Below are 25,581 nucleotides of genomic sequence, written 5' to 3'. Positions count from 1 at the left end.
AATTCTTCCTCAGTCATCAAATTTTGCCACAGGATTCTCAGGAGTCTAAGAACATTAAATTCAAACCTTCCTTCCTCATAACTTTAAACATGTATTTGTCAGATCATGAGGAAAGAGCATTTTTATTTAAGAGTTTTTTTAGTTTGAGTTATAACATTTAAATATTTAGTGTTTAGCCATATGGTATAATGGCCTCTGTTTATACTACTGCCTCATAGTGTTAGGGGAAAACCAGGATATGGCTTCACCTTTAAGCAAATTAAAGACATCAAGTCAACTGAAACAGACTAAATTTCAGAGTCAACTAAAAAATTAAAAATAAAGAAAATGGGGAGGGGGGCAAAAAGAGTGGAAGTAGAAGATTATATAGAAAAGGCAAGGGATGAAAAAAGAAGGAAAGGATATGAAGAGAAAGACCATATGTGTAGGAAAAGGTGGAAGAAGCCAGACTAAAAAGGAGAGAGAATTTGAGAAAAGAGGTGAGAGAATGAATAGAACATACAGAATAGGAGTTTAGAAGAGAGGGAGGAGCTGTAGATAGAAGCAACTGGTCGGGTATAGGGAGAATTAAGTCTGTACTTTCTCTTCTTAACTCCTTCAGTCAAGTACCATATCCCACTAAGTTTCTATCTCCTTGTACTACAGAGGAATGGATTAAACCACCTAGGTTCAATGAACAGTGTTGCTCTGAAGGTCAGTGAATCTACGAGTGCTTCTTTTCCAACAGTCCATCAGAGAGAGTCGGGCCAGGCACATCTCTGGACCCACCACACTTAGGGACCATCCTCTCACCAAAGAGGCCTCTGATTTCACTGTGACCACTTTGATTATCCAAAGTCACCCCTGAACTGGTGGGAGTCTGCAAACCAGTGACTGTCAATGGAGCAACCATTCCTAACCTGGGCTGTATGGCCACTGCATGAAGATGTGCCCTGAATTTAACCTCAATGTTCTGCCATGATCCATGTCCTAATCTGATTTTATTGTTTCAAAGACTAGATCTCAGCAATATTAATATGAAATTTTTTAAAATTCAACTTCCATATATATACATACACATATATGTGTGTGTATATGTATATATATATATCTGAGTCATACATTAGAAGTTATCTCTAAACATGGAGTATGTGTAAAATTTCTAATGTTCTGATAAGAATTACCAGTAAATAAAAATAAAGTGACAAGATACTAATTTAAAGAAAAACTGAAAACGACCATGTGCATAAAGCTGCAGTTTATTTTTTCCTACTTTTGCCTACTTATTAATACCACAGAAACACTACACTATTTAGATTTAAAATGTTCTTCACTGATATGAGAAAATTGGGTCAGAATAATTTCAATGCTAACGCTATTGACAAGAGACTGTAGCAATGAGAATACTGATAAATACTTTGTTCTCTTTCAGAATTCTTTCCATTCATTTACAATCACAGGGACAGAAGCATCATGAAAGGAGACTGAAGACAACTGAAAGCTCTCTTGAGACTAATATAAAAGCCAGAACTTTCATGAGGAAGCAATAGCAAACTGTATAAGCTAAGTAGCATTGGCTTCAATGCATGTTTTTATATTTTAACATTTATGAGACTTCAAGGCCACTGTTGTATCCTTCCTTGTAGTTTCTATAGAAACATTTGCTTATTTAAAAAACAAAACTGTAACCTTCTGTGTGAAACACTCTAAGCTGTGAAACAGATAAAGAAGACCTGCAATTCCAGATGCAAATAAAATAGTATGAAGAAGTTGTGGAGAGAATGGAGAAGGAAATTCATTCATGGCCATAGTCACCATCCACAGCTATGTGAGCTCTAGATATGCCATTTCCTTCTGAAGTTTATAGTTAGAGCATATGGGTACCAATACTGCTCTTAACATTTTAATTATTCATTTAAAAAATTCATCTAATTAGTCTCCAAAATAGTTTTAGACGTCAAAATGTTCTACTTAAAGAAATGTGGCATTATCATTGAAATTAGGAGAGACAAAATTGTCCATCCCCTCATCTTCCAAAATTACCTTGGAAATAAAATTAGGAAACAGGAGATGGAATAAATACAATATATTAAAGCTACTGGCCTTCACATTAAATGGACAGTTAAAATATCATATTACAAAGGAAAAAACAGATGAGCAAAACCATTTTCAATTTTTATTTTTAAAATTTAGGAAACTAAATACTCAGGTTTAGAGTAGTTCGGAGTTATCAGATTTTTCCTCTAATGCTTTTTAATACATTTACCTATATTTGTTTGAAATGTAAACTTTGGATAGCTTAGAGTCTAATTTTAGTCTCTGTTTTGTAAAAGAATATATAAACTACTATAAGTGAACATTAATATCAGTTTTGTCATTACATATAAATTATGACTCATTTTAAATTCAGTTAAGAAATATTACCCACTTCCAGTTGTTACCTAACTTTGAGAGTCATCAAAACTGAAATGTTTAGAACCTTTGCAAAGGAAACTATGAAAATAGGAATTAAGGACCATTGCATTCCACTGCATTCTGAATGCAGTGGGAGATGGAAAGCATTTTAGAACTAATTCATTTTATCTCAAAAACCTTGAGAAATAGTGCAAGAGTAGGGAAAAGAGCCCAGAAATCTGTTGCTAGAGTGCCAGGTTTGAATCCTAATTCCATCACTTGATAGATGTGTGATGTTGGCCAAGTTACTTGACCACTTTGTGCCTCAGTTTCATCTTTAATGAAAGTAGTAATACTAGTACCTTCCTTATAAGTGCTAGTTATAAGTACAAGGATTAAATTAAATGAATAAGTTTAAAGGATTTAGAACAAAACAATGTGTACCACAAATGTTACATGAATATTTGTTAAACATGATTTTCCTTGATACTACTCTGCCTCTATCTATTGACATCATTTCACTCTACATAAGAGCCCTCTTAGCCAATATGATTTGTCCCACTGATTGGAAGGTTAATATCTAGAAGCTGATTCAAATAAGTAACCAGTAAAACAAACCAAAACACTACACATGTAAAATATTACATGTTAATTGAAAACCTGTGCATGCATGTATATTGGCCAATATTTTCATGTAAAGCCAAGGCCTTTTCTCTGAATACTGATCTGTTGAATAAAGTTCTATGATTTCTTTCTTGTCATATATTATCTACATTTCATGCTGCCTTTTATTTAAAGTGGAATTATTAAAGACATTTTTGAAGTATGCTGAGTGCAGAATGTGTTTAGATGACTACAATTTCCCCCAATTTTGAAAGTTGCCTGGACCATTTCACATCAATTCTTTATTAGCAACTCACCTTTTAAAGTGTTATCGCTACAGGTTTCTAAGAAGTTATTTTTTTTCATACTCATGATTCATAATTTTATGTAACAATTAAATTACCTAGTTACTAAAAACAAACACAAAGGGCATATATAGGTCTGAGAATAGAGCTGACTCCAGGCAAACATACCATTGAAACAGAGAGAACAGAGTGTGTAAAAATTCAGGAAGGATCTCATTACAATGAGCTTCAAGCCTTAAGCATTAATCACTATGTTTTAAGGGAATGAAAATTGTCAATGAATCCCACAAATTGGTTAAGTGGAAGTCATTTAAGACAGTGTCTACTGTACTGACTTATTTGATTGTTTATATGTCTGAGTCCCAATCTAGACTGTGGCCACTGTGAGGAAAAGAGGGCATTTTTTGATTCATCTTTGTATTTCTAACAGAGTGCTGGATTACAACCAATGCTTAATAACTAACTGCTGGCTAAATTAATGAATGTGTTAGAATGAACCAATATCTGAATAAATCACATCTGGAATTGCCTTATATTCTTAACTTAAATGTTGCCAAATTTACAACTTGGTCTTTCATTAAACCTATTGTAAGTAGTATTATTGAAATTATCAAAAACTTCATTATAAAACAAGTCCCCTCATAACAGGCATGATCACAAGATCATCCCTGAAAATAGCGTTCGAGTTAAAATACAGTGCGTATGCTATATATTTTGATCCAATCATTGTAGGCATTCAGAATAAATATTCTTACTTAGAAGTCCAAGCAAGGACAATTGCTAGGGGAATCTGTCCTCCTCCCAGCCATTTCAAAATATTAGGCAATTTGAAATATGATATTTTGAATTATCCAATTGAGTCTTAAGAGTTTCTCCATTCTTTGTCTTTTCAATATTTGTCTCATATTTCAATTTCTTGTGTTTACTCCTCAGGCTCTTGGAAGCATACTGCAACTTTAGTAGCACTCCCTCTGTGACAGGCATTTCATATACTGTACAATCAAAGCTTTTCAAGTCTGCTCTATAACGGTTGATTTGTTGATTGGGGTTTAACCTTCCCTTCTAAAAGAAGGATTCCAGGGAACAGAATCCTTTGTAGAGTCACAGTTTATGAGAGCGTTATATTCCCTACTTCATGCTGTTTGCCAGGTGAATGGGATGGTAATACTCAAAGATGACCAAAAAAGGTAAACACAGGTTATATAGAATTACAGTTCAAAATCCTTGTAACAGGGACTTCCCTGGTGGCGCAGTGGTTAAGAATCCGCCTGTGAATGCAGGGGACACGGGTTCGAGCCCTGGTCTGGGAAGATCCCCCATGCCGCAGAGCAACTAAGCCTGTGCGCCACAACTACTGAAGCCCGTTCGCCTGGAGCCTGTGCGCCACAACAAGAGAAGCCACTGCAGTGAGAAGCCCACCAACCGCAGTGAAGTGTGGCCCCCACTCGCCGCAACTAGAGAAAGCCGAAACGTGGCAACGAAGACCCAACGCAGCCAAAAATAAACAAATAAAATAAATAAATTAAAAAAAATCCTTGTAATGGCAAAGTTAAACAGCTAGTCAGATATTATAAAGTATAAAGCACAGTCACCCCTCAGTATCCGTGGACACCCCCATGGATACCAAAATTCATGGGTGTTCAAGTACCTTATATAAAATGACGTAGTAGAGTTTGGCCCTCCATACCTGCAGGTTCTGCATGTGGACACGGAGGGGCCTACTATAGAACAGTTTAACCAAGCCCATTTCCCCAAATCAGTATTTCTTCAAATGTGGTCCAGAGACCTACAAGTGTCCCTGAGACCAAATCTATTTTCATAGTAATAGTAACATTACATGGCTTTTTCACTCTCATTTTCTACATTCATAAGTGTATAGGATACAGAAAGTCCATTAATAGGGTTTCAGATTCCATAGTGGAACTAACCTTTAGGAAACTAATACTTGCCATTTCAGTATAGTATCAAAGAAAAATGTCTGTCATTATATGAAAAGACTATTAGACCATATTTCATTCATATATTTCCACCAAAACAACATGTTACAACAGATTAAATGCAGAAACAGATATGAGAACCCAGCTACCAAGTATTAAGTCACATTAAAGAGACTGGCAAAATGTAAAATAGTGTACTCTTCTCATTTATGTTTTCTTGTCTTGGGAAATGTAATTATATTTTATAAAAATAAGTTATTTATATTAATTTATAACAAGTATATTACTGTTATTTTTAAAGAATTAATAAATACTATATATATTTCTTCAGTTTTAACTTCTAATATGGTAAATATTTGCACATATTACTCACATAAACAAAAAGCCCTTTTTTTGGAGTGCTCAGTACTCAAAGAGTGCAAATGGGTTTTTAGAACAAAATGTTTGAAACCTTTACTCTAAAAGAAGCAGGTCTGATCTGAAAATAACCATACCATATATTTCGTTCTGACATTTTCCTTTTCCTAAAATAACTTACAAAGAAAAGGAATGAGCTAGAGAGAACACTGAAGACCCCCTCTCCATCCTGTTTCCAGCTGGCACATTTTGAAGTAGAAGAGGTAAAATCTCATTTCTAAGTGACATTAATTAGCTGTATAGCTATCAGTATAAAACAAATTCTATCAGATACTACAAAACATCAGTACAGCTTATGCATAGTTACACAAACTATTTGGTCTCAAGTCAAGAGATTTTAATTGACTTTTGAACTCTTATTATCTGTTAACATAACAATGACAGTGACTAATTTCCCAACAGAAAATGTAATGACAGAATGATCTCTAATTTAAGTAAGGTAAGTTTTTCTTCAACTTAGTAGAATAAAACAAAGAATCAACATGTAAACTATGAGTTACTTTGCTCCAAAATGTGTTTATGTGTATTGTATCTGCACAAATTATCATTTTTATCCCATAAAATTACCTTAAAGTTCACACACATACACACTCTCATGCTGCTGTCTATCAGTTTAAGAATCAGAATTGATATCAAACTCATCTAACTTAAAAAGAATTAATAAGAGTTTCAAAATACCTAGGCTACTTGGTTTTCGTTTTCTGGGTTACCAAAGGGCATTAAAACAATTATGCAAAAACCCCTGCTATATAAAAGCTATCATACCCTTTTATCTCATTATCATTTAAATGTTAAATGCTCCATTGCAGAGGTAAATTGGGTTTAAAAAGGAATTTTTAAAGCAGAAGAGCAAAAAAATATAAGGTTAAACAGAGTGAAAAATCAGAGCTTCAAACTGTAATATAAAGCTTACTAGGGCAAGGATTGATCTTTTGATATACTAAGAAAGCCAGACCCTCTGACATGCCCTATATAGAGTAAATATACTGATCTGGAACAAAAATTATGTGAAACAGCTGTTAAGTGACAGAAGAAATGTGCATTGGACCACCAGCTTGTCATAAATATTGCACTCTTAATCAGAAAGCATCTGTCTTTTCATTTCCTTTTCAGTAATCTCTGCATTGTATTTAATCTGCACAGAATGCTTCTCCTAACAGGTGCAACAATGTTTACAAATTAAAAACCTTATTTAAATGAAGTTTACAACTAGAGACGTTTCAATTAACAAGGCGATATCTTATGAGAAGGAATAATTCTAACATTTGGCAAACCCATAGATTGCTTTGCATTTGTGAAATTTAATTATTGGAAAATTAGAGTATAGATGTCAAAAAAGCTAAAGATGAAAGGTGCCTCAAGCAATCTATGCAATATACAGGCATCCAGAGAAACTACAGGGAGAAATTGCTGGTGGGAATGTGGGTAGTATGAAATATTGAGAATAGATATTATAAAATGTTATATTTCATCAAAAAATAATTTTAGAACTAATAATGTCCCATATGTCCATAAAAAGTGGTGTCTACGGCACTAGTCTACTTTCCTACAGGTAATTTTTCTCTTATTATCATTATTTACTTGTTGAAATTGAGTGTAAAAGATTTATAATCAATCTTGCTGGATTAAAAAAACTGTCAGAAATTCTAAGTCTTGCATTGTAATCATCTAAATAAATTTTAAATGGATAGTTTCTTCAAAAATATGAGTATAAATTAGCACACTTAGAATGCATATACAATTTTTAAAGTGAAAGGACTACAAAATTATCGACTTCAACTTTTTTACTCAAAATTAGTGCAAAGATAATGCACTCACTTCCTACAGGGGCCAAACAGGTAATAGAGGTGATACAAGTCTGGTGAAACATGTGGCCCATTAGGTTGATCAATCATTCATTTCCCAATTTTTGATAGAAAGAGGTATTGAAGAAATATTCTTCTTAATATTGTAATCATAATGCACAATTTAGCCAATTGTTTCCATGGAAAAAAGGAATCCATTTCTTCCAAAAATTCAAGTTTTCAATAAAGTGCAGAACAAACAAAAGGTATTTGTGGACTGGATCTGGCCCTTGGGCTTCCAATTTACAAACTTTAGTGTAATAGTTGAGAACATGGGCTTACTGTTAAAGAGATCTAAGGTCAACTTCTATCTTGGCCATTTATTAGCTTTATGACCTTGGATCAGCTACTTAATTTTAAGCTACATTTCATCCTCAGAAGAAAAAAAAAAGTGTTAATAATAAAAGGTGACTCATAGGGATATCATAAATATTGAATGAGATGAGGTAATATAAAATATTTGCTAATATAAAATTTTTAGCAAAGCAAGCACTCAATAAGTGGTAGATATTACATACTATACATATAGTATATTATGCAATACATAAATATAATATATATTTTAAATTTAATTGCAGGGGAAAAGCTCTAACTTCCTTACCTGCTTTTACTAATTGACACAGGATAAATATCCTTTATATCATGGGTAAAGCCTTTCAATGTTTATAATTCCTCTTAATTACTGTATACAAATATCTATTATAGGTTAACACAGAAAGCAAAGGTCACTATCTGTTCTTTGGAGAATTTACTGTACAAAATTATCTCATCTCAAGCATTCACATTTTGTAAGGGACAAATCCATTAAAAAAATTTTCCACACTAAAGCAATATAAACAAGGTCATTAGTTATAAAGCATAGAAGATTCTCTTTTAATTGCTTTTTTGGAGACAAATACAGTAGAAAATGATTTTGATGATGGGAGTTAGACATTCCGTATATAATTTGAAAAACTGATTAGCTTCTTCAGACTAAGCCAGTTCTAGTGGATAAACTTTAGCCTGAGGAGTTTCACATTATAATAGTACCTTCGGAGAAAATCACTGGGACCTGTTTCCAAATCTTCTCCCATTAACACCTCAGATCGTCCAGCTGATCCTCATCAAATCCCACCTCGTCAGCTTTAGAAGCTTGTTTTTCTTAATGATTAACAAGCTCCTCCTTCCCACTAATGTCTTCTTATTGAAAAAGTTTAGAAATTCTCCCTAATATGTAAATCAGATAATAATAATTGTGATGATAGCTATAGTTACTGGAGGCCTTATTATATGCTTAATGTTAGCCAAGCCCTTTACATGTATAATCTCATTTAATCCTTACCATGGTTCTCTAGATTCCATAAGTATACCAAGTTCCCCTCATCTATAAAACAATTCTGAAAGAAGTTAAATCATTTGTCTAGTACTTGAGTTCAGAGTCAAGTCTAGTCCCATACCTAAGGCTATACTATATTGCCTCTCTAAATTCTTGGCTTAAACTCAACCAAAATGAATTAAACAAGTATTGGATAAAAGCTTTCATTCAATGTGTTAACATGACAGGAGCTGGACGGGCTGGGATGGGGGAGGGATGATAAAACGATGTTAGAAGATTCAAGCAGGAAAATTAAAAGTGAGTTAATTTCTTAATATATCAGTTTCATTATATGTAGTGGTCTTGGTAAGAGAAAAGATACTTCTATACATGTACCCCGTTTTCAAACAGCAATAGCATACGAAAATTCAATTTTAAAAAATAGATAAATCACAGTGATTACTTTTGCATTACCCAAGAATTCATCTCATTACAGTAGGAGTCACCCAGAGTTTCTCCATCTGTGAATTTAAGATGTTAGTGATCATTTGTGTCTACTGAGGGAGTAAGGGGTGAGGGTAGAGGGCTGCAGGGAAACCTAAAGGTCACTTTTGCTAAAAGCTATCAGACATTAAGATATTGCACATCTGACATTGATAAAAATATAATTTAAACACAACTTTCCAGGAACGTCTATAATTTGAAAAACAAAGAAGGCTTTACTCTATTTTCCAGCCACTATTTTGTTAATGAAATAGTTACATCAAGAAGGCCACCCCGGAGGCTTTCAAATAGCTCCCAATAATGCATGCAATTTGTAAAAGAAGGAAGTCTTTCAGCAGGTTTGGATCTACAGAGAAACAGTTTCCTGTGACATAACTCTGAGAAAGATTAAAAGGCTTAATGTCCAACAGAAGAATGAACATACTTAATTAAGGTGAATCAGGCCTCTGTGATATTCTTTGGGAAAAAATTTCGTATCCTCACACACAAAAAAAGTAGCACCTTTTTAGGCAAGCAAACTATTGACAAAATTTGGGAAGCTAATCCACAAGACTCACATTAACATACAGCACATGAAATGCACTCTCCCTTGGGCAAGGAGAGGAGAATCTATTGCACATGTCATCTGTTTCTGTGAATTCTGAAGATTACAATTATGTTTTGATGTTAATCCAACAACTGCACATTTCTTGCTGAGAAGCACACTGAAAATGTGAGTGACAGTATAAATCTTTTTAAATTGAATTCAACACTATTGAAAAGAGCTGATGTTTTCAAATATTCTTACCAAGCCTCTGAACAACAAGAATAACTTTCTAAATGAAGCAGCTTCTTATAGTAACCTATTGGGTAAGAAAGACAAAAAGCCAGGATAAAATAAAATTCTGCATGTCTGCTATATACACTGTGTGTGTTTTGCATTTTTGGAAACACTCACCTCTAATGCTTTGATGTCCTCATAAGTAAACCTCACGGCGGGAACTCCAAGATGGTTGATGAAGTAATCGGCATCATCTTGCATCTGTACAGAACTGATATTTGTTTCTGGGCACTGACCTCTTCTGGAACAGTTGAAATTATTTTTCTGAAAAACATAATTTAAATTGTTAGCACACACTATGCTTCTTAGGTTATCCCTAAATCAATGCTACTCAAAACGTGGTCCACAGTTCAGCAGCATCAATGGCACCCAGGAACTTATTCGGAACATGAAATGTAAATGCTTAGTCTCCACCCACCCATGTTCTCCCAAATGGGAACCTCTGGGGATGGAGCCCAGAAATCTGTGCAGCAACATTCCTCTACTGTGCTCACGCTCACTGAAGAGTGACTAGCACTGGACTAAATCAAGCTTTTCTTCTTGTTGTTGCTTAAAAAGCATTTTTATCATAGATTTATTATGATCTGTAATGACTCGTTAAAAGAGAATGTTGAGTCCCTCAAAAGGTTTAGTTTTGTCTTTTTTTTAAAGTTTTCCCACAAATTTAAAGGACAGCTTGGTAAGATATAATTCTATTCTAAAAGTGTTTTTTGGACAACCACAGAAAAGAATTTCTCAATTGCCTCGTCAAATCATATCCCCACATGTGTTAAGAGTATATGCCAAATACCATGGGCCAAAGAGAACCACAAAGCTAAGTGCAACCTCTAGGGAAATAAACGGTGATAGACTATTATTTCTTAAACTAAGAGTTGTCTAGCATGCAAAACAAATGACCATAGCTTTACAAAAATAAATCAAAGCATAATTAAAAAATCATAACCAGTAAAATAACTGTTCCTATAACTATTATTGATTTAAAATGTCTTCATTAGTAAAATTTCCAAAAATCTAGAATCTTTCTGTGATGCTGTTGTCTCAAGTATGAAATGTGGAAGAATGCCAATCTCCTCAGCAGGAATCATGAGGGAAGTGAGACAATAGTGTGAGAACATCACATCCAAAATCGGGCAAAACATATGTATTCAACGTATGTTTGCCATTGAATCAAGACATTGACTCTTCAACCCCTTCCCATGCTTCTTTGGCATGATATAATTTCAAAAACACTTTTAAATATAATCCATCAAAAGATTTGGAAATATGAATTGTAATATTCAGAAAGTGAGTTTTTCCAACTTTTTTCAACTACAGTGCTGGATCTTTCAAACATATAATAATGTTTCATTACCTATCCATTTTTTTGAGGTCCTAACAGAAAGATATCTGCAACAAATTTAAAATCAATTAAAATGGAAAGTCTGTGTAAGTGTTTATAATCTAGGCATGGTTTCAGCTTCATGTTGTTTGCAAATATCTTGGGTAATTAAGCACTTTGGAAATAGAAAGTAAAAAGAGTGTTCTAGCACACAGTCTAACCAGCAACCTAATGCTTTTTATGGTGACCCCCAGAAATTTTCTTCTTTTGAAAGCCTAATTTTCTGAAAAGACAGTTAATCCTCTTTCACTCCCTCATATACTCCTGGGGCAAAGACTCCTGGAGGTTTTACAGCAACTGGGATAGTTTGGGGAGGGTCTTGATTATTCCCAAAGAAGAGCTACCCTTAAGTACTAGATCACAAAAAGCAAAGAGACTACATTGTGTAAGAAGTCCCAAGTATTTTTGAGAGATCCAGTTGAAATTAGTTTTGAAAACTGGTAACTTTGAAGCTATTTGTTGAGCCAGAATAAACTTTTTTCTAATTGAATTTTATTGCACTGAGCAGGCAAGACATTCACCAGTGTCCCATCACTAGTGTCTCATGCTCAGCCTGCCTCACTTATTCAAATGTACTCAATGGTGGCTGGAGGCATTTGAATTTGTGAAACCTAGGCTGTTGCATTCTTGTATGTTATTAATGAGGCTTTGGTGGAATCTAGTCTTTTCTCAGATGCTTAAAAAATAAATTTTAATTTTATTGGCTAAGTGGTCTACTTCCCCTTTACTGCAGCAACATCTATGTCTTTTTGAGATAGCATATGTACCCTACTCATCATCAATGAAAATATAGATTTGGTTTTAATTTCATTTCATATACACAATTCTTACATCCACTGTAAATATCAGCCATGTTCCTTAGATAGAAAATTTTTCTCAACAGAGGAATGCCATGGATCAAAAATTGACAACTCTAAATTCCATGAGTTGTCTGAAAAAAAAATTATTTAATTAAATTTTTAAAAATAATTGTGGTTTTAAATTTTGATATCACTTTTACTCAGTCATCATTGTTATATAATAGGTTCCCTCTGACAAAATATTAATTTCCCATATGTGCAAATAATTGAAATGGCAGAAATGACCCACTCCAATCAATACTTACATTCTTTGTTTGATCTAACAGTTACACAAAGCAAAATTCTTGTTTTGCGTCAGTCTTTTACTGGCCCCAGGCATTCTTTCCAGAGACAGTACAGATTCTCTAGTCTCTCTGTTCTTTCCATGGCTAATCCCATTGTATAGCTTTAATATTTTCATTGCATTCCATTTTCCAGGCAAATCAAAAGGGTAACATCCAGCCTTCAGAATCACATTTCTTAAAATACTTCTACATTCCTTCCCCTACTCTGGTTTGCTTTACTTTACCCATTTATTGAAAAGTCTACCTTTTCCCTAAAGGTTTGTATTGCCACCTCCGTCATACTTAAACTCCTTTGTAAACCAACTCTAAGATGGCAACAGGCTGAGCATTACCTAGAATTGTTTTAAAATTATATTTTGACGGTTAAGATCTCTTAAACCACATCTATGGTGCTAACATAGACTATTTACAAAGGGAAGACAGAGTACAGAACAATAGGGTTGCGTGGCCCAAGGTGTAGCTCGACTCTACAGCTTGGGGCACTGGGATATTGAGTCTCCTGTCAGAGTTAAGCCCAAATGAAGAGTAAAAGCTTCAAGAAAGCCAATCCAAGATTGGAGGATCAGGGGTGACACAGAGTTCCTTAAGGAGCCTTTCTGGGGCTTGTTCCTTACCTACTGACTTTCCCTGTAAAGTCTTGTGGAGGACTTCTCTTGCCAGCCCACAACATTTCTCCTCTCCGTGTCTCTCTCTGTCTCTCCCACCACCTTGTTTTCTACCGTCTACTCTCCTGTGATTTAATCAGTGATGAGGGGCAGAAGTACAGGACCCTCAACCCTATGTTTATTTTGTCCTTTTGTTCCTAACTAGTTTCAGAGTAAAATAGGATAAAAAAAGAACCCAATTTTCAGATTGATTTTTTGTCCTCAAGTTATTTCATCTGGGGATCTCCCTTAAAAGGAGAACATTCCTGGCACACAAACCCTATCCTCTAAATCTTTTTTATTATTCACTACTTTAAAATCTAGGCCAAATTTACAGACCTGAAGTGATCCTAAATCTGCCTTCTATCTTAATGTGACTTGTTTTCCCTCACAGCACTGCAGTGGATTGTAATGGGTCCATATCAGGTAATAGATTCTGATCTACTCAACCTCTGAAACACTAATATCTGAAAGGGAAGTAGAAAGAAAAGTTATTTCCTTCATTTTTCTAGAAGTTAGCCACCATGGGGGAGAGAAGGTTGATAACAAATTTGTGCAGGTCAATCAATTTTTAGAATTTATTTGCAAGGCTGAGTAAATTCAAATTAAGTATTTCATCCAAGGAGTTCAAAATGTTCCACAATTAATGTTTGATAGCACGCATTTTTATTCCAGTTTATAAAATAAGCAAGTTCAGGCAAAGACCATGATTATGTCACTTGTTTAATCTCCTACCACTAGTCTGTTGAAGACCTGAAATGAAATCACTATCTCAATCCTAAAGGGGTATGCTCTTTGCAAGTATACTTTTAAGCTGAAAGGCAAAACCTCATAGTAAATTATTATAAAAGTGAAATATAAAGATATTAAGTCAACATTTGTATTAGTTGAATAGCAATACCAAGATACATTGACAGGTTTCTAAAGTATTTAAAAATCTGTTTAATAATTCAAACATTTTATTTCTCCCACATTCTGCTTTCCTTTGCTTACATATTCATTCTACATACATAAGAAATCTAAGGTGATTCCTTATTCAAACAGCAAGAAAAGCATAACTTTCAAAATGAAAGTACCACATTCTACATATTATAATAAGATTAAGTCACTTTATCTTCATTTCAGTATTATTTTGTAACTTCAGTTGTGTAGAAACAACTTATCTTCCAGATGTTCCCAGTGTAATAATGTTCACATTGTGATAATGATGCCTATGGTATTTTAAAAATGATTTCTTATTATAGGCACTGGGATGGTTAATTTTATGTGTCAACTTGTCTAGGCCACAAGGTGCCCAGATATTTACTCAGTATTATTCTGGGTATATCTGTGAGCATGTTTTTGGATGAGATTTTTATTTGAATTGGTAGACTGGCTAAAGCAGATTGCCCTCCCTAATGTGGATGGGCCTTAATTCAATCAATTTAAGGTTTAAATAGAACAAAGGGCAGACTTTCCCACCAGTAAGGGAGAACTCCTCCTCCCTGACTGCCTTGAGCTGGGACATGGGTCTTTTCCTTCTTTGTATTCAGCTGAAACGTCAGTTCTTCTTGGGTCTCAAGCCTGCTGGCATTTGGGCTGGAACTTATACCAGCAGCTCTCCTGGGTCTCTAGCTGGCCAACTGCAGATCTTGGGACCCTGGAGAACTCTGACTAATGTGGACACTCTTAGATGGTAGATCACCTATTTGAATAAGGAATTTTAATCAGAACTAGTGAAAAATTAAACTTTAATGGTAGAGTTTAATGGTAGAGTTTTTTGGTGGTTTTTTGATCAACTGGATGTAGTTTCACACAATTTTGTTACATTTTTAACATTCAGAATTTATAAACATGATCTCAGGCAATGTGAACATGTAAACAGGTGAGGAATCATAGAGAAATGACTACATTTTGAAACTACAAAGAACCTAAAAATCCCAAAGCCCCAAGGTGATTAACCTGAGCTCCACATAAAAAATTTAGGAGATCTGTGAACCTGGTGGACCAAAAAAAAAAGCATTTTTATTTTTACTCAATTCTAACTGAAATTTAACCTTTCATTCAAATGTGAAGAGGCCATAAACCCAGTAGTATTAGCATTATCTGTAACTTGTGACCAAATGAAATGAGGCATCTTCATATCACATTTCAGTTGTTGGATAAACTCACCACTAATTTGAAAAGAAGAAAGTTATGAGATACATTGCTGGATTTGGGTATTTAATGTGTTTAATTTTTTTAAGTTTATATATTACTAAAATGCAAATTTGTGTTCTTTCATATTTAGCTAACTGAACTTTGATATAATTGGTTTCTTTTGTCATCCTGTGTATTTTAATTTAAGCATTTTAAAACATTATTTCTGAGAATGGGTCTATATAGGGTTAACCAGCCTGTCAAAGAGTTCCACAGGGGCGACCTCTCCTTGCAAAACAGTTTTATTTTACAAATTAGAAAACTGAGGCCTCAAATCAATACAACAAGGATTTGATCCCGGTTCTTTTCACTCCAAATGCAATGCTTTTTCCTCTCTACCATGCTTATACATGCAGCATACAGACCACATTAACGCAGGTGAACATCCTAATCTTAAATGTGTTCTTCCTAGGATTCTAGTTTTGTTTTGTTTTTAAGTCATATTAAATTACTGGATATGGTTGTAACAAACTGTATATCTGTGGCATCTCTTCAGTGCTTGTATTATGTGTTCTTCATTTACTTGGTATGTATTTTTATGCCAGTGTGTCAAGTTGCTATCTAGTACGTACTTCTTAATAATGAATTGCAGATCTCCTCTAACAATCTTTGAGAGGAAACAGGAAGTTATGTCTACTAACCTTCTTTAATATTTTAAACTAGAAACTTAATTTATCCTTAACACCAGCATCTGATATTGAGTTCCTTATACATAAAATATACTTTCAAAATGGTAAAAATATTTTAAAAAATCAATAAATATCTCGCAATGGCTTTTTAAAAGACTAAATTGAGTAGGGGAAAAAAAAAGTTTTTATCTTGAAGTGGCAATTTTCAACCCATAAAATGGGACTTCTAAAATCTCCAGTATCTCAAGGTTTCTGCAAAGTTTTAACAACCAACTCACAGGGTGTTAACAAAGTATTCTCAGCCTTAAACTGTGAAGAATTGTTATTCCTCTGGTATATACAAGTAGAACTGGCAAACTGAAAAACACACTAATTCTCATTTCATTCTGTTCATTTTTAAAACTGTAATCTTGTTATCGAATGTAGAAAAATATAACTTTATATGTGAAATAATTCAAACTGTATTTAAAATATATTTATGAACTAATGAATGTTTTAAAGATCACTCTGTAAAGGTGCAAATGGAGAAGAATAAAGACATTTGCCCTTGTTTTTACTGTAACTTCTAACTCATATTCTCCCCCATGCCAAACTCTCTTTCTTTTCTCCTTCCACTTCCCTGACCAACTTCAGCTCCCTGACCAAGAGGCACATGATGGCAGAAGACCTATTTCTTTTTTATTTCTCTCCACTTAAGGCTTTGTGTAACAATAAAAACTGGTGTGTTATTTTAGAACTATAAAAGTATTCACATTTCAACCACTCTGTTGGGTTTAAATAAAAATCTCAACTAATAAAATAAAATAGTATCCACTATATGCTATCTTATACCACAATACATTCCAGATGAACCCTTCTTTTAAGTGTAAAACTCTGAATCATAAAAGTATGGAGGAAACAGTAGAAGATAATTTTAATAAACTTAGAGTACAAAAGACAAACTCAGAAGACAAAAAAGATTGATTAGTCCAACTACATGAAATTATGGCTTTTCTGCTTGACAAAAATTACCATAAACAAGAACAATCGAAAACCTGGGGGAAAAGAGTCAATGAATATGAACTGACATTTCACAGAAAAAAAAAATTATAAATGTTTTTTATACATAAAAGACATATAAAGTGTCCTTTATATTTACTTTACAAAAAACTTTGGCAACTTTGATTATAGATTGCATTGTAAAGGATGTGAGAATTCCAGTGCCTCATATATTGCTGAAGAAAAAAATTAGGACAAATTTTATGAAGGTTAAATAAATGATATTCTATTTATTCAATGGAATAATACGCTGTCTCTAAAAAAAAACAATGAAGGTATTTTTGCAAATGGAGAAAAACAATCTCTAAGATATAATTTTACATTTTTAATGTAAAAGATTAAAAGATTGTATAAGATGTTGTCATTTGTGTTTAAAAACAAAAGTAACATTAAAAAAGTATATGTATGTGCTCTAATCCAGCTGGCCCTCTATATCTGTGGATGTACTATGCCATTTCATATACGGGACTTGAACATCCTCAGAGTTTGGTATGGGACGGGGATGGGGAGTTGTCATGGAACCAATCCCTGCCGATACTGACGGACAACTACATACGCAAATACTATTTGCCTCTGGGGAGAGGTACTGGTGGGAGAAACAGGCTTAGGAGAAAGACTTTTCATTGTCTACTTGTTTACTATTTTTGAACTTTAAATCTGTGACTGAATCACCTGCCCCTCTCCCCTAAATTACATGTTCCAAATCCCCTCTGAACTATACGTTCTATGTTCCCAATTCTGAGATTCCCTTGATTGTAAGGAATAGTAGCAATTTAAGTTTTTCTTAAATAGTAGGAAAGAAATAAACCATCTAACAGCTATCTCACAGTTTCAGAAATGTTAACATTTTATAAAATGTCCACAAGTAGAAAGATGGGGTATTTAGAGTTGTATTGCTGACAACCTTTTAATATAAGAAGGTCAATTTAGTATCATCAAAAATGTATGTGGTATTGGGTAGGCGACAGATGAAAGTAACTGCCACTTTAGTTGATTAGGGAAGAAAAAGTTCTCATATAGAGGATTTGGGAATGGATACAACAGCATGAGACCTTTGCTGGGGTAGGGGGTTACTAAAGTAGGCATCCCAAATTACCAGGAGGGAATAGAAAGCCAAAAGACAGTGGGGAAAATTAAGAAAAAAACTCCATTCATTTAGTAATCATGATTTCCTTAAGGACCATTCTTATTTACATGGTTTGTGTGTGTTTATATTTTCTAGACAAGTATCAAATTATTATCAAAATATGCAAAGATGGACCACCTCACTTACTACAAGGAGACATTTACATAAGGATTTATCATTTACAAACAGACGTCATATTATAGTGCAACCCTGTGAGGGGAGTGAAACAAGTATTATTATCCCATTTTGCAGACTAAAAGCTTTGCTATCCTCTAGAGATGTAAGGATGGCAAATGGAATGACAGGTAGGGATTTCTAACTTAGATTGTTATGCTGTTGCCTCCCTCCCCCACTTACCCCCATCCCTGGTTCAATGACTTCCTGCTCTCCCAGCTTAACTAAGGAAATAAGGAAGGAGTTCCTCAATTTGTACAGAAAGAGCCGGTAGACTGCTGACTAATCAACTAAATTAAAATTCTTTCAGTTTAAGAGAAACAGCGACAAAAATAATTTACCAGCTAAAAAAACTCCATAAGATCCCTTTGGCACTTCTGTAATAGGTTTGCTGTTGGTCATCGCAATTACTAAACCTATTTCTTCATGAAATGCACACTGTATATAGAGTGACAACCCCAGAGCCCTTTCAAAAATGGTACTCTGATTATATCTAAATGAAACCATGAGCAGATTGAAAAGATAAAGCAGAAACATCCAAATTGTCCTTTGGTCAACACATTGGCTGAAAGCACACTTCCCCTGGGTACATTTTCTATAGGACCTTTAATGACCAAAAGGATCAAGATATAAATTTTACATCTCACTGAATGATAACAATTCTGGCTTCACAGTGCTGTTCCATGTTGAGGAATTGGCTGACATAACATAACTTCAGCTATTATTCCACCAGCCTTCTTGAGGTTTGTCTTAAATAGCTTCTCTTAGTCTCACAGGCAATGCAATTTTAAATAATCCAGTGTCAGCATTTTAATGATATATTCCAGCTGCCAGGCATTAAAAAAATTAACTGAAAAACCTAACTGGTTTTCAATTCAACATTAACTGTCTCAGGCTGCAAATACTTTTAATGAAAATTTAGTAACTTCCCTCAAAAAAAAAAAATCAGACACTTCAAAAAAGGTACATGCAAAAGGAAGGAAACATTGGAGTTACTCTGCATATATTTAGCATCATTCAGTAGACAGCAGAAGAAAGTTTGCTGTCCTCTCTATGACCAGGGTTATGGGAAGGTTGTAAATCAGGAGGGTGCTCTCAGGTTTTTTTTAAAGGTAATTCATTTAATTTTAGGAGGGCACAGGGGGAAAAAGCTGAAAAATTCAGACTTGGCAAGCAGGAGGGCAAAAGGATATGGATGGCAAACCATCACGTATTACCATTTCAAGCAAGTTAAGTGCTGAGAGTGAGAAGTTAGGTAGAGGAAATAACACCGTCAGCAGTACTATGTCTAACTCTGACAGATGACAGCATCATGGCAGAACCTTAAAGCCCTGGGCCAAAATAACTGCTAGCCTAGGGACAGTTTTGCTAGAATAAGTTCATCAGAGCTTTGTAGCCACCGTTGTGTCTAAGGAGCACTGTGCTTAGGATACTCAGACACTACACATGACTCTCACCCCCATTCCAATCCCCACATGTTAAGTTTCTTTGCACCAGACCTAGGCCCATTATTTTGGTCAGCATGTACCAGGAAGTCTCACACTTCTATCACTTGTTTTAACTTAATTTTCCTTTGTGTGAAAGCACAGAGTTCTAAACACTGGACTGCCAGGGAATTCCCCACTTAATTCTCAATTCTTTAACCCCAGTGCTGTGATTCCAAAGACATCAGCTTTCAAAATTCACTTTGGAAATCCCCTCTTCCCCACATCTGGAACTAAAAGCACTTTAAAATAGAGACTACTTTTATATGAGACTGTGTATTGGATTTGACATTTTGCAGGTAGACACAAAAAGCACACAAATGACCATTTAGCATACCCTCCTGCCATCTGCCACCATGACATCTCACTTGGATGTGGAATAGGTACTTCAAACTTAACTCAGCAAAGATTAAGTTCTACATTATGCTAAATGAAATAAGCTGGTCACAAAAAGACAAATACTGTAGGATTCCACTTACATGAATGCTATGGACTATATTGGGTCACCCCCCTCCCAAATTCATATGTTGAAGCCCTAACCTCAAATGTGACTGTATTTGGAGATAGGGCCCATGAGGAAGTAACAAAGGTTAAATGAGGTCATAAGGGTGGGGCCCTAATCTGATAGGGCTGGTGACCTTAAAAGAAGAGAAAGAGACACCAGAACTTTCTCCACCGTGTGAGGACACAGCAAGAAGGTGGTTGTCTGCAAGATAGGAAGAGAACTCTCACCAGGAACCAGCACCTTGACCCTGGACTTTTCAGCTTCCAGAATTATGAGAAGTAAATGTTGGTTGTTTAAACCACCCAGATGGAACTTGCCTGGTGGTCTAATGGTTGAGACTCCAGGCTTCCACTGCAGGGGGCATGGGTTCAACCCCTGGTCGGGGAACTAAGATCCTGCAATCCTGCATACCATGCACACTGAGCAGCCAAAAACAAAAAAAAAAACAAAAAACCCCAAAAAACAAACAAACAAAAACAATTAAAAAAATAAATAAAACCACCCAGTCTATGGTGTTTTGTTATAGCTGCCCAACCAGATTAATACAATCAAGCATCTAGAGTAGTCAAATTCATAGAGACAGAAAATAGAATGATGGTTGCCAGGGACTAGGGGGAGGAGGAAACTGGGGACTGGTTTAATGGGTATAGAGTTTCAGTTTTGCAGTGTAAAAAGTTCTGGAGATTCATTGCACAACAATGTGAATATACATAACACTACTGAACTGTACACTTAAGAATAATTAAGGTGGTAAATGTTATGTGTAGTGTATCTTACTATAGATAAAATTTTGATAAAAAATAAATCAAAGAAAAAATGTATTGATATCTTCTCTCAAATCAGCTCTTTTCTCAGGGTTCCTTAGATCCAAATATGGTCCCAACATTCACCCAGGTCCTCACACCAAATTTTTATAGTCATTCTGTACTATTCACTTTCTTTTGCCCCTTACTTGTAACTTAGTGTTTCTCAAACCGTAGCATTCAAGAGATCACCTGAGGGCTTGTTACAACACAGGTTGCTGGGCTCCATCCCCAGACTTACGATTCAGTCGGTCTGAGGTAGAGCTCAAGAAACAAGTACATAGAGCCTAATGTTCATAGCAGCACTACTTACAATAGCCAAGACACAGAAGCAACCTAAGTGTCTATTGACAGATGAATGGATAAAGAAGATGTATATATAAACCTAGCATGACACGAATAATTAGGCAAGGTGGTGCTCCTCTTTCAAATAATATCAAGAATGATTAGGTTTCATCTCTCAGGGTTGTCTACAAGACACATGCTAATAAGTAATCACAAAGAATTGCAAAAAGAGGTTAGCAAATAATGTAATAATTTGCACCCACTGCTATCTGAAAGAGAGGTAGGGGTTTTCAACTATAGACACTACTAGCTAGAAGTTTCTTTTCTGATAACTGAACGCTGTGGTGGATAGACAAATTACTAAGAGGATCACTTTGTCAATGAAGTTTGGATTTCTGTTTCAAATACATTCAGTTAAATAGCAATGTATTTCTTTGTTCTGACATTGAACAATAACTTAAAATAAGTTAAAAAAAAAAAAAAAACTTCAGGACTCACCAATAGATAGGGTCTTGGCTCACAGGAGCTAGAGCTGGAAAGTGTTTGAAAGCCCCTTGCCCTAAAGTGACTGGCTTTAAGCCAAATTGTGCTGCTCCCCAGGCCCTGAGGAAAATCTGCAAAAGACTTTCTTGGATGTGCATCACTAAGATTCAGGCTGCTCTCCAAGTCTGAAAGCACCACGGTGTGTTCTATTTAGACCGAGATAGCAGATTTAGCATAAGGTAAATAACAACTGATAGCACATAAATTGTATAAGTTTAAGCTAAGTTGTATTTTATATAGTTGTGTTTGTTAGTTAATTTCTTACTTTAAGTAATAGTGTTTTACTCTTATGCTAAATATGTAATATATGCAATCATTTGGGGGTTTTTGCTTATTTAATTAACAGGATTTGAGTCAGTAAGCCTACAATAAATTGTGTGCTCCTATATCACCAATGTAAACAATTTAATACCAGCCTTTTAGAAAGTCATTTAGCAGGATGTATTAAGTGCTTGAAAAAAAAATTCCTGTTCTTTGATCCAGTTACCTTGTTTCTGAGAACCTATAGCATATAACCAATCTAACAGAAGAGGAAAATTATTTACATAAAGATATTTACCATGTCATTATTTATACTATAATGTTATTTTTTGAATGTATTAAATATTATAAGTAGGGAATGAATATTAAAAGTAACCTAAATACCCCAAAAGATAAGTACTTAAATTACGACTCATCATATATCATCTAGCCATTAAACATAATCATCATAAAGGCTAGCAGCATGAAAAATGCTTTTGAAAACACAATATTGCTAGACTAATCCCTAAAAATATAAAACCTACCATGATCCTCCCTCTTAGTTTCAACTTTCCAAAGGCTTCCCATTGCGCTCAAAATAAAACCCAAACACTGAGCCTGGTTTGGAAAACCCAACCTGATATCTGGCTCCTGACTACTTCCTCACTCTCCTCTAGTACTGCACTCTCCCTCCCTCACCCACTAACATCACACACTAAGGATTACTTGATTCCACCATATGGAATACTTGCCCCCTGGTCTTTTCTTGGCCAGCTCCTTCAGGTCTTAATTTTTTTTTTTTTAATTTTTATTGGAGCATAGTTGATTTACAATGTTGTGTTAATTTTAGGTGTACAGTAAAGTGAATAAGTTTTACATATACATATATCCACTCTTTTTTAGATTCTTTTCCCATACAGGTAATTACAGAATATTGAGTAGAATTCTCTGTGCTATACAGTAGGTACTTATTAGTTATCTATTTTATATATGGTAGTGTGTATATGTCAATCCCAATCTCCCAATTTATCCCTCCTCCGCTTCCCCCTCCCACCCGGGTAACCGTAAGTTTGTTTTCTACATCTGTGACTCTATTTCTGTTTTATAAATGTCATCTCCTCCCAGAAGACCTCTTTGATTATCCAATATGAAGCAGTCAACCACTCACTCTCTATCATGTCCTGTTATTTTAATTTTCTACATAGTACTCTTATCATGTGATAATTTCTTGTTCACCTCTTCATTCATTTGTATATCATCAGGCTACTCCTGCTAGAATGCATACTCCGTAAGAGCCCAGATCTTGTGCAATGTGGCTGGTATATAGAAGATGCTTGATAAATATTTCTTGAATGAATGTGAGGGGTTGCAGAGTATGCCACCCCAAAATATGCTACATTGACATAAGGATTATTTTGAGCTGAAAGTAATTGAGAGGAAGCAGACAGGAAAAATTCTCTGCCTTCCTCCTCTCTACTAGGAAAGGCAAGGTGGTTCTTAATCACCAGGGACAACTCTAGACTCTTTTCAGCCCAGACAGATGGCACTAGAGGAATCTACATAACAAACCTTGCTAAAACAACCATTCCATTCTTTTCCCGACATACATTTTCCTTTCTAATTTGCTGCCCCTAAAAGCCTAAAACCCCTTTCCTTTGTCTTGTCACTTCTGTACAAATTCATTGTCCTTTGCAAAGATGCTCTATAAACCCAAGTTCTAACCACCTCTTTGAGTTACTCATCACTGAGTTCTCTTGTGTGTATGTGCAAATGCACACATTAATAAATTTTGTTTTTCTTTTGTTAATCTGTCTTTTGTCCAGTCTAATTTGCAGGGCCCCTGTCAGGGCATATAGGAGAGTAGAAGAAAAGCTGATTTCCCACCACCCCCCTTACAAATGAATTAATCAATACTAATATTTTTTTTAAAATAAAAACATCCTTTAAAAGAAAAATTAGATATATTTAAAGAGGACTATGTGGACATCTTTAAATGAATACATAATGGGCCTAGTTTTTAGGCTATAATATCAGCTACCACTACTACCTGAGAACAGCTTTTTTCATTAAAATATAAAGGATTCCCAAGGAAATTAATCATATTTTAGAGTTTTTCTTTTTGGCCATGCTGCACGGTATGTGGGATTTTATTTCCCTGACTAGGATCGAACACTTGCCCCCTGCACTGGAAGCGTAGAGTCTTAACCACTGGACTGCCAGGGAAGTCCAGAGTTTTGCTTTTCGAAACAAATAAAATTTTACAATGTCAAACATTTACAAAAACCTAAAGCAACATATAATTAAGAAATAAACTATTAGTTCACTATGTAAGTATAACAGCTATACAGAGAAAGAAAAGATTCATGTGGGATATAGCTCTTTGGGAAGATTTCATGGAGAAGACACAACTCAAGGACAGACAGAAGTATTTGGACTCAGGGAAAATAAAAAGGATCCCAGAAACATTTGGGAGAAAATTTTTCAAGGAACTTTGAAATATTTTCATCCCTTATGACTTGCTTTTTTAGAACATTCTAAACCTAAATTATCCTAATTTCAATCATGTTGCTTAGAGCCAAGATAATACAGGACTGCAAGGAAATTCATATATATATACATATACATATATATATATGTATATATATATATATGTATATGTATATATATATTCTGAGAATAAAGATCTTTATATATATATATATATATACACACACACACGATTTATTCATTTTGGAAGTTTGAAAAGCTCCAACTGATATGTAATTGGTCAGGAGATATCCAGAATTTATATAGATTCTTTTTAGGCTTTAAGCATATTTATTCAGCATCTGCTACATTAAATAACAGTGATTTTGATATTTCTATTTACTTTCTGGGGCCTTGATAAGCATAGCAAATACAAACTGAACTATCAGCATAAATGGAAGATAGTTATTCAGATATAAACATGGATATTTCACAAACTGCCAAGACTTCTTTCTGCACACTGTTTTGAAAGGCAAGAAAGTAAAAGGAAAGCTTACATTTTTAAGAGTAGATTTAATTTGGTGCCATTTAATTCAGACCATAAAAGTTTTAAAAATGATAAAATATATAATAACTAAAACCAATTTGTCACCAGCAGTATCTTTAAAGTGTACCTACTTAAAATTAAATAAGATTATATTGAACTCTATTCCCCACTGAATCAAGCAATTAATTCCAGGAATTTCTGACATACCATTAGTATATATTTGAATCCCCAGCTGTGAAAAATGATACAATGCATTATATTCATCAGTGTATGTTTCTAAATTTAAAAAGTGGAATAAAA

The 25,581-nt window shown here is 34.6% G+C and overlaps 1 protein-coding gene across 3 annotated transcripts in view; it reads right to left on the bottom strand.

The window, feature by feature from the left end:
* NAALADL2 (N-acetylated alpha-linked acidic dipeptidase like 2) overlaps positions 1-25,581 on the bottom strand; it is a 1,542,421-nt gene that overhangs the window by 263,389 nt on the left and 1,253,451 nt on the right. For all 3 annotated transcript variants that reach the window (XM_036850518.1, XM_036850517.1, XM_036850516.1), the window contains one exon: positions 10,215-10,361. In XM_036850518.1, the coding sequence (XP_036706413.1) occupies positions 10,215-10,361 (147 nt within the window). The remainder of the gene's footprint in view (positions 1-10,214; positions 10,362-25,581) is intronic.

This window comes from Balaenoptera musculus, chromosome 4 (genome assembly GCF_009873245.2).
Source record: "Balaenoptera musculus isolate JJ_BM4_2016_0621 chromosome 4, mBalMus1.pri.v3, whole genome shotgun sequence".
In the NCBI taxonomy this organism is placed as follows: Eukaryota; Metazoa; Chordata; class Mammalia; order Artiodactyla; family Balaenopteridae; genus Balaenoptera; species Balaenoptera musculus.
This window is presented reverse-complemented; position numbering and strand designations above follow the sequence as displayed.